At 31.6% G+C, this 15070-nt stretch overlaps 1 protein-coding gene across 1 annotated transcript in view; it reads left to right on the top strand.

Moving 5' to 3' along the window:
- Positions 1–3566: 3566 nt before the first annotated feature.
- The window catches only part of LOC121127619 (nicotinamidase-like), a 32601-nt gene continuing 21097 nt past the window's right edge, over positions 3567–15070 (top strand). The window contains 6 exon segments of the mRNA XM_040723039.1: positions 3567–3632; positions 3689–3834; positions 3890–4019; positions 4094–4150; positions 4207–4311; positions 4374–4508. Of these exon segments, the coding sequence (XP_040578973.1) occupies positions 3800–3834; positions 3890–4019; positions 4094–4150; positions 4207–4311; positions 4374–4508 (462 nt within the window). The 5' untranslated portion in view covers positions 3567–3632; positions 3689–3799.

The raw sequence follows: 15070 nt of genomic DNA, 5'->3' as shown, positions 1-15070 counted from the left end.
TATTCACAAGACGAAGTAAGGATATAGCATGGATATTGGCTATGCTCTATGCAACATAATAATTTAGACTGTAAGAGATGTTAGGGAATTTGGATTGTATAGAATATAGAGCACCTTTGAAATTTGCGAAAGAAACTTATTAATGAGTTAGCTTTCAAGTTTTATAAATTAATAGGACTTAATCCCTATAATTTATAACCATTTAGAAAATAACTTAACAAACACTCAATGTAAGCCTTAGATTATAAATCAGTTTTATATAGATAAATTTAATGATTTTTGTAAACGGAGTCGGTACAAATTTTCCGACTCCGCAGTCCTGTTTCTAACACAAGGGGAGTTTCTTTAATAATAAATTGATTGGAGGATATGGATTTGTATAGTGAATTGTTAATTTTAAACAATAAATTTTGATTAGTATAAAGGTGGGTTCACTAAAGTGCTTACGTACGTTATAGCACACATTTCTTCTTCCGTTCTATTATTATTCTTATGTAGTAACTTTTTAATTTCGAAAATAATTTATGAAGTGAAGTCCAATAATAATAATTAAAAGGCAGAAATTATGAGTACTCAATGAGTGCATAAGGACTTGAGTGAACCCACCTTAAGATATCATTGTCTTTATTTGTATTATCATTTTTTGTAGCTTCTACTATAAGGGCTCAGTCACCCTTTAGGTCTTGACTCCCTACCTCAATAGCTGGGCCAAAGTATTTACACTAGTTTTGTTTTAGATGTGCGTCTTGATAGTGTGCTTTTTTTAAATGATTGTCGTTGTTTCTAAGTAGCTGTAGCAAATATTAATAACATATAGCTATAATGAATGTCCATGTTGCCGGTATCCGGGAACTATTGTAGTACCGGGATACTGACGCGTTTAAAGCAGTACTATATAAATAGTGGTACTAAAAACTGTACTTTCAGCGCCAATATGTCATAAAAATTGAACCACCGATAACGTCTGCCCTCAAATTTATGTGCCTCCCCCTCACTCCAAACAAAATTGGCATTTATGAAATATGGAAAAATGAAAATTTTGTTATTATAAAAAAGTCCACAATTCTCTTAACTGGCTCCCAACCTTTCAAAAACACTTTTCAACAGCATTTTTGCCAACCACTAAAAACCATGAGACACAAAAATACCCACTTTAAATTAACTTTTAAGTCTATTTTTTTTACGATAATTTCGATTAAGAAATAACCATATAGATGAAAATTGAAGGTAATAATAATTGGAAAAAAAAAAACATTTTAGCATTCAAAAAATAAAATATATATTCAGTTATATTGAATGCAGTTCCTACAAAATGTGTCTAATCATAATCCATTCATAAATCAATTAAAATGAAGAATCATATATATATATATATAAGCAAATATTTTTTCAATTCAAAATATTATAGCCAAAACTAAAGAATAAACCTTATATTAAAAGATTTTTTGTCAAAAAAAAAAATCAATTTAGATTTTGTTTTTCGTTTAACTAATAATTTTCTTACAGAATATTTACTAAATATCCAATGTAGTGTTGCATGAAATTTTTTGATTAATTGATCAAATGAATAATTAATATTTTAGAAGCTGGAAGATTTATAATTTATATATTTTTCACATCAAATTTATTTGATAAGATGTAAATTATCTAATCAACTTAGTTATATTTAATTTCTGAACTTTTCCTGTCTCTTAAAAAATCATTACTACTTGCAATTAATCAAATAATTTACTTAATTATGTTTGATTTCGAATCATTTTCATGATAGCTATTATTAAATATTCCTGAAGAAAGTTAAAGTGAAAAAATTAATCTAAATTGAACTTTTTTGACGGGTTTTTAATATACTATAACGTGTATTCTTTAGTTTGAGCTATAATATAATGCAATGGGGAAAAAATTAGCTTCCAAATAAGACATTTTATTCTACTGGATTTTTGTATCAAAAGACACATTTTGTTGGAACTGTATATTATATCCTACGAATACTATTAATCTAAATAATTCCACATAAATACCTAATTAATCATTGAGATTTAATTTCTTGTTAATAAGTCTGATGTATTTTGAAATACGGTTATATGCTTGAGGAATCAAGAAAAAAATCCTATGATTTTCTTAACTGGCGATCATAATTAGATTTTTCAAATATATTTATTGTGTGAATAGAGCAAAATACCAAACTACACCATGTGAAACTCCATGTGTATTCACATATCCCAGTTTAATCGTGTTAGAGCATGAAATATGAATTTTAAGAATGTTCAAAAACAAATTATTTTTTTCAACATGGCATATTTGAAACCTGTGTTGTCATGGTGTCTCATCGTGTATGTCGTATCAAAATCTTATTAGAGATTATTTTTATAAAAATTATGGAATGATATTCACACGTTTTATTTGTAAAGTATTTTAACTTGTGAGGGGCTAAGGTTACTTTTAAAAAAACCATTTAAAGAAGTAACATAAATATGGGGTTCCATATATATCAGTCAAAGTGAAACTCTGTATTTTGAATTTTAGGATTAAGTCAATGTGTAGACAGGGTTGCCGCTTCGGGAGGGTATGAAGGGGTGTAGCACCCTCATGAATATTTCAGCCTGAAAAATTTGATTTCCATTTAATATTTACATTACTTTATGGGAAATACCGAGTGGTCCATTAAAATCTAAACGCTGAAGTTTAAAATATGGATCTGTATCTGAGCTCTCTTAATCAATAATGTAGCCTCCCTTAGTGACAATTATGGCTTCCAGGCGGCAATGGAAGGCCTGGTTCCCGCTGTTGATATAGTAATCTGTCGTTGCTTCCCATTGCTCGCCGACAATGGCTTTGAGGGGCGTGGTGTTTGGATGATAGATACTACAGGCCTTTACCTCGACATGCACACAAATGATGTAGCCGAGGGGGTTGGTCTAAGGGTTGTAGGGGGGCTTGAGTTGATTGGGCTCGGCTGTTTCCTTAAATTAATACGGGCCCACTTTGGCCTTTTTGACAGTTCGCTTCTTTCTTTCCAACGTTTTGGACTTGCTGACAGCGTAGACGATGGCCCTGGAGATGCATAACCACTCGGATTGCGCAAATGGAAATTCGTCAATCACGTTCAAGTGTCATTTTCTCGACTTGTACGTAAGCTAAACATTTCATATTTGTTTTGTTTTGTAACTTATTGTTTATTATTTAATATATCTAAATATGAATTAATTTCAATCCCTCAATTCTCCATTAATTATGGAATTAGTAAGTGTTTAGATTTCAATGGACTACCCGGTACAGCGTTGTCGTGAAAAAATTTAAGTATTTTTATAGCCGGAAATAGTCAAATGTATTTTCCAAATTAAAGGTCATAAATAAATAAACTTGAAATTATAAAATTTTTATAAGCCTCGCCTATAAAACCAAAAAAATCCTAGGGAGCCTCTGTTTGTAACAAGTACTCAATCTTCTAGGGTGTTTAAGTCATGGAACATGGTATACATATACTTCCATATTTACAATTATTTGTACTCTGTCTCACATATTTATAAGAATTAGATTATTAAAGTCTATAAATATATATCTTACAGAACATAATTTACTCCCTGGTAGAAAGCAGGAAAGGTCTCGTAGATAAGAGACATAACAAGAGAAAGGTAAGTAAATCAGGTAGACTATAAAACATAGAAAATCGTATAAAAAAATAATGAAGACCAATTTTTATATTCCAAGACATTCCTTGTCGTCTTATCATGTGCTGAGATCAGTTCAAAGTCTTACACTCAATAGTAAACAAGAAGGGCAAAAAAAATAATCAGGCAACATGGAAGCGTGTTTCAAGGCCTTTGACAAAGACGAGTGAGTTGGGATTTGAATGTCAATATGAATCTATATAATTGCGTTGCATTTTCAGAGATAATAATTTGAATATCAGTGAGTTTTCCTCACTTCTCAAAGCTTTATTCCGTAATGACAAAGGGAAACCCTATTCCGTGGATGAACAAATGTGTAATGACATATTTAACATATTTAATCGTCAAGGGGTAAGGCAATAAATACATTTAATTAATCTAACATTACAATCAACAAAATTGTTGCACGCACTATCAAAAAACAGGACGGAAGTATGAATAAGGAGGAATTTGCTTTTTGCTGGAATAACTGGGTCAAAAAGGTAAAGATTTTGAAATTTGAGTACAATTACAATTACTTTGATGTGTTACTTTACAGATTGTCCGCCCCAAATCCGCACTTCTCATTGTCGACGTACAAAATGACTTTATATCTGGGTCTCTATCCATAGCTGAATGTCCAGCTGGTGAGAATGGAGAAGAGGTAAATAACCCATGGGCCATTGAAATTTTGTAATGTATTACCAATGTATTTGCTATCCATAGGTCGTGGCACCCATCAATAAGCTCATTGACACTGTACCCTTCGATATGATTTGTTATAGTCTGGATTGGCACCCCCTTGATCATATCTCCTTCGTGGAAAATGTACATACACGGAAATTAGCATCAGACAGTAAAGTAAGTCACTTTTATTCACATATTTTATTCAGTGGCAGTTCTATACGAAGGCCAAGGATGGCCCGTGTCCCTATATATAAATATATATATATTAATGGCCACCCTGTGCTGACAAATAAAACAATCATGCATTTATCACGATTTTATAAGCAAGCCCTAACTATATTGGACACCAAAATCATGACCAGGAAATTCCTGCAGTATGCCACAACAGATTAGATACTCAGAGCTCTTGATGTATTTGTTGTCCTTTTTGCCCAACAGGACAATCGTCGTATTCTATTGCTGAATATCACTTGTTGCCAATTTGACTGTTTAATTCACTAGCCCCTCCGTGGCTTGCCTAGTTAAACTTGGCTAGAAGCGCCGCTGATTTTATTCCTATGAATAATGTTAGGATTATATTAGTTAAAATTAGGATCCGGGTAGCTTGCAGAGGGTCCAAAGGTAGCCCTCTCTGGGATCTGACTCTCAACATTGAATATTTAAATATACGAGTACAAAGGCGTATTATATATATAACATATGTAAATTAAAAACAAATATAACTCCTTCCCTCTTACTGCAAATTTCAGGCTCCGTCTATGTATGTTTAATATGTTCATTTTTCACCTTGATAATCCAATTAATATTTGATTCAAACAAGGATAACAATTTCATGATTATATATCTAATTATCTTTGTTTAAAAAAACCATTAACTAATAGTATAGTAACTTTGTACTAGAATGAACTACTTTTTATTCACATCAAGAAATTGACGAGTTATGTAAAAGTATATACATATATGTATAAGGTATCTTAATTGTAGTAATTAAAGGACACATGTTTCCAGTATAAGTTTAGGTATATATGTTTGTAAAGACATTAACTACAGTATTATAAAAATATATAAAGTACTATTCATATACCTATAGTTTTGAATTAGCATGATTGTCTAACTAAATATAAACTATAACTGTAAGCTTATCAAGAGCATATTAAATATTGTATTGTTTACGACTTCCTAATGGAAAGTCAAATTTGTAACTTTTATATTTTTTAATGATTTTTTTTTCTTTTTATGACTATGATGCACATTTATTTTCGACCTAGTGAAAATGTTACTCTTCTGGATATACATAAGATAACACGCACAGGTGCAAAAAAGTAAAATTATATTTTTACCTCTTTTCATGTTATTAATTTTGGATAGTAAATCCTCCATATTTTGAAAACGTAGTTTTTTATTACACGTATTATGTATGTACCTATATAAACGATACTTTTCTTATCGATTATACCAGTGGTCTGCAACGTATGGAACGCATGTCACTGCCGGCACGCGGAGGCATATTCACTGTCATGCAAAAATTAGAAACTATTCCCGCAGTTTGTGTGTGTTTTTACCAATATTGTTGATAGTGGCACACTCATTGATTAGAAATGTTGAAGGTGGCACTCCAAGTCTCAAAGGTTGCCTATCCCTGACTTACAAACGGTGATTCAAAACGAGCGGTTTTTTCCAGTAGGGATTTTTTGACAGGCGGCCGTGAATTCTGTCAAATTCATACGTCATTTTTACTCAATATTGTTTTACAATTCATCATGGAAAGATATACGCCACAACAACGTGTACAAATTGTTCAATTGTACTATAAAAATCGGCGTTCTGTGAAAGAAGTTTTTCACAAATTACGCCCAACTTATGGTCCATAAAAAATCGACTTTCAGAATCCACAATTCGCAGAATAATCGAAAAATTTGAAGGGGCAGCAACTTACTAGGATGTCCCGTCGTCTGGTAGGCCACGTACAGCTCGCAGCATAGAAAATATTGCGGCCGTAGCCGAGAGTGTAGCCGAAGATCGTGAAAAATCGATTCGCCATCTTTAACAGACTTTTTGGTACCTCAAATTGAAGCACATGGTCTCCACGATATTTGGTTCCAACAAGACGGTGCCACTTGCCACACTGCGCGTGTAACAATGGATTTATTGGGACATCATTTTGGTGGGCAATTAATTTCACGTTTTGGCTCGGTGAATTGGCCACCAAGATCGTGGCCTTTGGACTTTTTTCTTTGGGGCTACGTAAAAGAAAAAGTCTGTGTGGATAAACCAGCGACGATTGAAGCATTGGAAGCAAATATTGAGCGAGTTATTCGTGAGATTCCGGTCACAATGCTCGAACGTGTCATCGAAAATTGCCGAGAAAGAATGGTTCATTTAGAGGCCAGTTGCGGCCAACATATGAAAGGGATTATTTTCTAGAAATAATTGTAAAGGATTGTTTTATTCGATTGATAATATAGTTTTGACCATAATATAATATTTTATGTTTTATTTCTACAATCCAAAGACCGCTTGTTTCGAATCACCCTGGTCTCCACATGCGGTTTGAAGGGAAATTAGGAAAGGTTGGTATCTGGAGAGTATGACAGCCACATTGTTTTTAGCCAGAATTGAATGTTGATCTCTAAAAAGGACTGTGTAACCTTTTGTATGTGGGGCAGTCCACCCTCTTGTTGAAGCTCGTTTCGATGAAAATACTCTCATTAATTGCCATCCTGACGTTGTAAATAGTCTGTCTACTTACCTAAGTGAAGTTTTGGGATCTCTGTTGGTGTGTCTACCACGCAAAGTAGAAGGTAATCTTGATTATTTTCTCTCTTTGTGATGCCATTTTGTCATTGATTGCGTTGAATTTTGTGGAGGAGTGTGTCAATACACACAATTTGTCAGCTGATGGGAGGAATATTGCATTCTTTTCTTGTGTTATTCTTATTTCGCTTTTTTATAAGTGTCCAGACTTCAACTACCCACCCGAAATATGTAGAGTAGTTAAAAGAAACGAACATACACTCATCCAAATGCAAAATCTATTACAAATCAAAGACAATAAATATGCTACTTCTTAAAAATACGGATTAGTACGTCATAGAATATTAATGTCATTGCGTGGTAAGACCTTTTTGTATGAGTAATTTTAAAGTAACTAAAATTAGAATATATTGGCGCATTTTTTACTGGGTATTTAAAAGGAACCTTAATTTCATAGATAAAGAAATTTTGATGTTGTATTTTTGTTGCAGATTTAATACTTTTTTAATGGATATTGATTTTATTAGATAGTATTGGTAGTACTCGGCATTTCCTGGAGTAATTAGGCGTTGGCTAACAGATTTTTTTGAGTCAATAATAAAGAAGATGATTGATGAGTACTTTACTCTTTAGAGAGCTCACTAATAAAAAAAAACAAAATTAATTATAACATACCAGCGTTCATATTTAATTCAAATCTTAACATATACTGTAAATGCTCATGAAGTATGATTATATATATTATAGACCAGTTAAAAACAGAAACAGTACACACGCCTGCAGTATTTCATTAATACTAGTACAAAAATTTCTAATATCAAAAATATGTATATGATTTACATCAGGGAGCACTGTATAAACGTTCGATACTATATGGTCACACCTGCAATATTTCATTCATATGACTACATATTTATTTCTTACATAAAAATATCTTTATGATATACGTCATAGAGCACTATATACCACTAGAGCACCCTGTGACTATTTTCATACATTCAGAAATTCATATAGAAAGAAAGACAAATTTTACTTAATTAATATATAGAATGATAAATTTACATTCCTATCAAGTCGTATATTTTTAAAAGGAATTGAATCTCTTTTGTATTATTACTTAATTACTATATTTATCATCTTCCTTTTCAACCCAGACATGTTCGCGTCTGGAGTTTGTATTCCCTTTAACTTCCTTCACGACAAATTTTTCCCCGGGACATTTCATATTTGTACATTAGTATTGAATTTCAGTCTGAGACCGTTGTAATTTTGTTGGAACAAACTAATACGCCCCTTTAAAGAAGTTCGATCTGTATCGCTTTCATACAAAAACTCGATCTGTATAATGTATTCGTGATTCCTTCCCCCTTGTTCTCTTCTCTTATTTTCTTGTATATAAATATGTGTAAAGTACAGTCTTTTACCTCGTTTTAAGTATAAATAGTCGTGTATTTTATGTATGTATTAGAGTAGTTTTGTGTATTTTTAAGAATACAGATGTTCTTATAAATAACCGTTGTATTATTCCTCCACGCCTTTCCTTCTCCTCACTTCTCTCGGTCGTCCTGGATCTCTCCACCTTTAAATAGTTTGTGTCTCCTCAACCTCGTCAAGACACAACAATCTATCCCTTATAAAAAATCAATCAGGATTGCTCATTTTTATAATTCGGTCTAGACCCATTTTATAAACAAACTGTTAATGACGTCAGTTGATTTTTTTTTTTTTTTAATCTGTAGAACTCGAATAGAAGAGAAAACTAATCTGTAGAGCTAGCTTTTTGAAATAAACAAAGATGTACATAGTGTATTTTCTTTTCCGTTTCATTCATTTTCATAAGTTGACTCTTGTATGATTTCAAGCAGCTTACTCATCGTATTTTGTACTCAAAAAAGCTAATACATAAAACTTGAATTCTTATATTAAATTATATTAATTATTAATCAATATTCTCTAATAATAATTAAGAGTGACCAGCAAGAAAAATATAGAGACCTCTATGTTTTTTCAAATGTTTTCTTTCCCATTTGACAGTTGAGACTCTAAGAGTGGATAAAAAAGCTAGAGTAAGATCGTTCAAATTGGTCCACGATTTGAAACTGACAAAGTATCGGTCCAAAGTGGTCTTGAGATCGAATCGAAAAAATATTGGCCTTAGTCCATGTCTTAACACTAGTACATATACCTACATATTTTAGACTAAATTCTAACAAAATGAAGAATTCTCATATTCTCATTATGCATTTTATTTGATTAAGTTTAATGATGAAGTTGGTTATTATTGACTTCATAGCAAGGTTAAGTTTTTTATTCGTTCACAAACTTGCCTTCTTAATTATTTTTTTAAAGAAAAACTAAGCTATTTTGAATGATACATATATATCTTGCTGTATATTTTAATTAATAAGTATTATTTATGCATCAAAAATTGCCGACTTTAATATAGTTTTAATTAGATAAAATTCATAATGAAAATATGCTAATTTCTCCATTTGTTTTGATCCAGTCTGAGATATGTGGGAGTTAGATATCCCTATATTCATACGCTAAGAAGCAAATAATTAAGTTCAGCACGTCCAGTGAATGAAGTTATGATAAAGGATGTAATTTTTGTAAACAAAAAACTCAGTTTAGAAATTAAAAAAGAAATAAAGTTGTTCCTTGTTCTCTTTCTTCTTCATTGTTGTTCATTATTTAATCCTTCATCGCGGTTTTAACTTGTCCCTCTGAAGTAAGAATTATCACCTATCTATGGTGTAATTTATTTAAAAAATCCATAAAAAGGTTCTCCTTTTTAAGGCAGTAATTCACTCCCCCCCCCCCTTAAAAAAATCTTATGATAGGCAGCTAATAGTAATAATGGTCTTAATTCAGTAGTACCAAATGTCTTTCTCCCACCTTTTCTTTGTCCTTATTTTTATTTATAAATGGCATCCTTAGTTATGATTTAGTAAGGAAATGCTCGGGGATTGGATTTACTGTGGAGGAATACTCTTTAATAGATGATCTGCATTTATCAAAAATAATAATGAAATAGGATTGCTTTGATTTCAATCAGTCTTAACATAAATATAATGTGCTGATTCAGAGCTTTACCATTCTTTTTACCTTTCCTCCAAAAACACTTGCCGCACAAGTTTGATGGAGAGGGAATTATAATCTATAAAAATATTGTTATGGCAGTTATCAAAGTGTAATTGACTGTTTTTATTCTTTGTTGAATTATAATATTGTGGTATAAATAGGAAATAATATAATAAATAAATAATGTTATGGAATAATAGATTTGTTAAAATAAAGCAGATTCCAATTATAGTACGATAGTACATCTAATTCACGTCAAAACGAGCTTAGTTTGCATGAATTGGTAGCACCTGTCCGTTTGGACAGCATAAACACTGTATTAAACTATCCAACGCGGAGACGTCCGCAGGACTATATATATATATAAACTATCCAACGTGGGGACATCCGCAGGATTATATATATATGAGGGGGGTAAGGGGGCTGAAAAAGTTTCAAAATTAAATTTTTTCCTTCTAATTCATGATCTTTTTTTTTTACTTCTAAAAATCCCTTAGTAAATAACAAAGAAGAATTTGATATTTCATTATATTTTCAAATGTATGCATATTCACAAAAGAACTTACAATTTACATGCAATGCACCACAAACAAAAAATTGATTTTGTCATAGATGATTGATTTAGAGGCAAATATATTTACCTGGTACGTGTTACAATACTCCTTCTGTCCCTACTATTATAAATATATTTGCAAATTCTAATATTACATTGTCAAAATGAATATAAACATAGTTGGAGGACCCTTAAACTTGTAGCAAAATCGAGGGCTACTCCCGGTCATGAAAGGATTGAGCTATGATAATATTTTATTAATATCTATTCATGTTACTTATTTTTAAATCAAAACGATTTTCGTTTTATAATTTAGTATATACCTTAACTAGCTTCTATATATATATATATTAGTGTTGTGTTGGTCCTTATTCGGGACTGAAGACTACAGTCCTCTCCAACTTAGTCTCGGTACGGTACAGTTTACTTCTACATATCAGTACTAAAACAGTTTGGTGGTCGATGATGATGATTAATTTCTTCTTTTTTAACCTATTTTGGTACTGACAGTCGAAAGACTGACGGTCTTAAGTGCCGGTTCCAAGGACTGATAGTATTGGTCCCAAGACCGGACTAGACCAAATGAATAAGGTCTGACACAACCCTACTCTCTATTATAAATTGTCATGCGTTGTTATTGTTTTTAGATTTATGTTATTTCTAGAGAATATCTGGGTCGTACAATAATAGTTCTTCAATCAAAAATATGTAATAAAACCACAGGTACACATAGAAATAAGACAAATATATATATTGATATACAGGAACGTCAACCACAAAAGGTTTCACTCGAGGATTACTCAAAATAACGCCACACATCAGCTCCTGTTATGGAAATGTGCCTTCAACACTCTCCTTCACCAAAGATTTTCCCATGTTTATGTCCTATACGCTAGGTATTCCTTTGTTTTTATGACCGGAAAAATTTCTTGAAACTCATTTTTTCATGAGAAATCCCGATACATATAATTCTCGCAACTTCTCTCAATATAAAACTCTATCGCACTCCCGGATATTTATAATCACATCAAGCTTTAATTTAAAAGGTATTATTTATTCAACTTCAAAGCCCTTAGCGAGTAAAAAATAATTGATGAATGCATGAAAAGACTTGACCGGGTGAGCTGTATAGAGTGCTCCCGGATTAATAAACCAATACATTATAAAGAAAAAAAACAGGAATAAAATAAAAGGGGACTAATGTATTAAATGAATTACATCTTGCAGGCGTTTAGTTCAACTAATATTCAAAAATAAAATAAAGGATTTGTTTATATAAAATTTTAAAAAATTGTTAGACTTTAGATAAGGCTTAGCAACGAGCTAAAGTACTCCTACCCCATTATATCATATTATTATTTTTCTTAATATGTTATTAATATTTTTTTAATTCTTGAGGTGAGAGTGTATTGAGTGAGTAGTTACATGTGAGTTTAGTCATGAAATTTACTAGAATAACACCAAGGATTTGTTGGGGTATTATCTTGAACATTATCGAAGCAAAATTTGTATTTTTGTCGACGCTTGAAACTCTGGGCAATACCGGGTACTACCACAAGTATAAAATAGTATACAAAATTCACATTTAACAAAAATAAACAGAAAATATGAGTAGAATTAAAAATTATGATAATCCATTCCACCACAAAGCCTTACTCAGCTAACAATAAAATACCCAGCATATTTTGTTGTCATCTGGCAATTCCCTTGTCTCTTTTTGATATATAAATGAAGTAATATAGCTAATAATATATAAAAAATTGTCACAAGGATTACGGCATATGTTACCGATCCGTCACAGTAAGAGGCTATTAAATTTTTTAGAGGTCAAGCTGACACAAAACGTAAAAAATGAATAATGGACCATAACTTTGAAATCAATTGAAATAGATATTTCAATTTGATTTTTAGTGGAGTTTTTGCGCTCTATCGAGTGCATATTGTAGTTAATATATATTTTCTATACATATATGTATTTTACAAAACTTGATAGTATATATTTTCTTGTCTTAATGCCTCAAAGTATTGATAGTGTCCTAGTCTTGGCTTCTCAAAGTCTTGTTGATCTTGAAAAGAACTATACTTCTTTTTATATTATTTTGTTTCAATTCCTGTTATAAATAGGAATCAATTTTCTTTTATTGACTTCAATATGGATTGATTGAGAATACTTTTTCCCCCTACTTATTGCCCTGACTCAACGAAATAATTATATTTCTTAATAGACTATTTAACAAGACAAACATTTTTGTATAAATTTTGTTCAAAATGTACAAAACCGAGGAAGTATATAGCTAAGAGGAAGGGATATGTTCATAGTTCTTTTTTCCTTTCAATTCCAATAAAGGTAATTGGCAAGCTATAATCCACCTTGTGTGTTTTATACATAAAGGAGGGATATATATTCAATAAAATTGCTGACTGTAATTTTGTCGTTCTTTTGGGATTCAATTATTTATAGGATAAAAGGGTTAATCATTGCTCTGTTGTTGGCTGCAAAAGTGGGCTAAGGATCTATTCTACTTAGAGATGAAGAATGTAAATATTCATTACATCATTTTCCCCAGAATAAGCTAACATGAGATGTCTGGAATTAGACATCATATATATATCTTCATTTTAGATGGGACGATTTCATTAATAAGAGATAAGATAAAAAGATCTATCGTTCCATACGTCCGGGGTATTAAAAAAAAAAAAGATTTTAAAACAAGAATCTACTCCTTCAATCTTTCAAACCTATCCCAAAACTATCTATTAAATATTCCTAAGCCAAGACCACCCATCTATTCTTCAGCAGAATCAAGATATTCCAGGGAATCAGATTGTGAAATTTGAAGACGCCTATAAACACAAAGATTATGACGACTTCCTTGAAACAATTTCTAGTAGGGGAGGGTGATGTTAGTGGATACACGTCTTGGTTTTTACGACCTCAAAGAGTTCAGAACCATCTATTTTGGCTAATATTTTGTGACTATGTAGCCAAAAGGGTTATCTAACAAAATGTAACTATGCATATATATGATATTCTTTCTTATTTTTTCAATAATTTAAATAATAAATAATGTGTTTTTTTATTCACATTTTGGTGGTGTTTTTATGAGAATAGAGCATGATACTTTGCAACGTCTATTTTTGGATAGTCTTTGTTAGGCTATAGGCAGTGGGGCATACATACTTTAGGAGATACTTCACTTATTGTTGACGATTTGCCATTTTGTATCTAATGCTATCTTGTCCGAATAGAGTGTAATTCATGAGACTCAGAGTGACATTCTATAATAAAATGAGATGAATAGGACAACCTGCGTGGTATCTAACTTGATAAAAATACATGGAGACAATATCTATCTCTTTACACACACAAAATATCACTTTACTATTATGGCCTCATACCATAAATGACAAATACTGAGTGAAATATCTGTTACACCGCTCTGAGATCGTAATTATCTCCTTATTCACTTAATATCCATCTATTCACCCACGAATTGATCTCTTGCCATGCATGCAATACATCATCTATGCCAGGGTAGTACATAGATCTTCAGACGAGTATAGCACATACTTTTTAAGAGTCCAATAATTCCCAATGCTCCAAGTTCGATATGAGTCCAAGACATGAAACCTCTGAGGCCTTATAAAAAATAAGGAAAATACTAGTATATATATACAATCCAATATTTTATAAGCATTATTCTGATCAATTTTAGGCATTGTTTTCGAATTTTTGGGATACCCAAGTATACCTTAGAACATTCATTTTATTTAAGTATAAAACTTAATTTGCCCTTTAAATTTTAATACATCAATTTTTCATTTCAACAATTATTTTTTGTTTCTTTAATTCTAATTAGCAGCGCCTTCAAAGGATTCCTCCGAATAATAAATTGATAGATAGTGATAAAAAATGAGTGTATTTGTTAGCTCACTCGTTTTTTTTTTGTTTTTTTTTAGTTGGCAAACTGAAGAGTGAATTTTCTTTTCCACCGCTGTTGTCATTATTATTTAACTCCCGAGGAGTGAACTTCCATTTCTACTACATTCAATTATTTACCAAACCTTATTTAACAATCCTTCTGTGCTCTTAAAAAACGGAGAGTAATCTTGAGGATTTGTGGACGAGTTGTTATTTTTAGGAAGATCTGGTTGGAAACAGAATATAATTGAGGATCAGACTAATTCTTACCTATGTCTTACCTTATTTTCCTCCCCCCCTCCCTCGTCACAGTTATTTGTTACTGATCTAATGAAATGTTATGATAGCTTTTAATTCAAAACATTCTTCAAATTGTCAGGGTTACCATATTCTTTTTGAGTTTCCTTTTTATTTAACATGCCC

The sequence above is a fragment of the Lepeophtheirus salmonis genome, chromosome 13 (genome assembly GCF_016086655.4).
Source record: "Lepeophtheirus salmonis chromosome 13, UVic_Lsal_1.4, whole genome shotgun sequence".
NCBI classification, from domain to species: Eukaryota; Metazoa; Arthropoda; class Copepoda; order Siphonostomatoida; family Caligidae; genus Lepeophtheirus; species Lepeophtheirus salmonis.
This window is presented reverse-complemented; position numbering and strand designations above follow the sequence as displayed.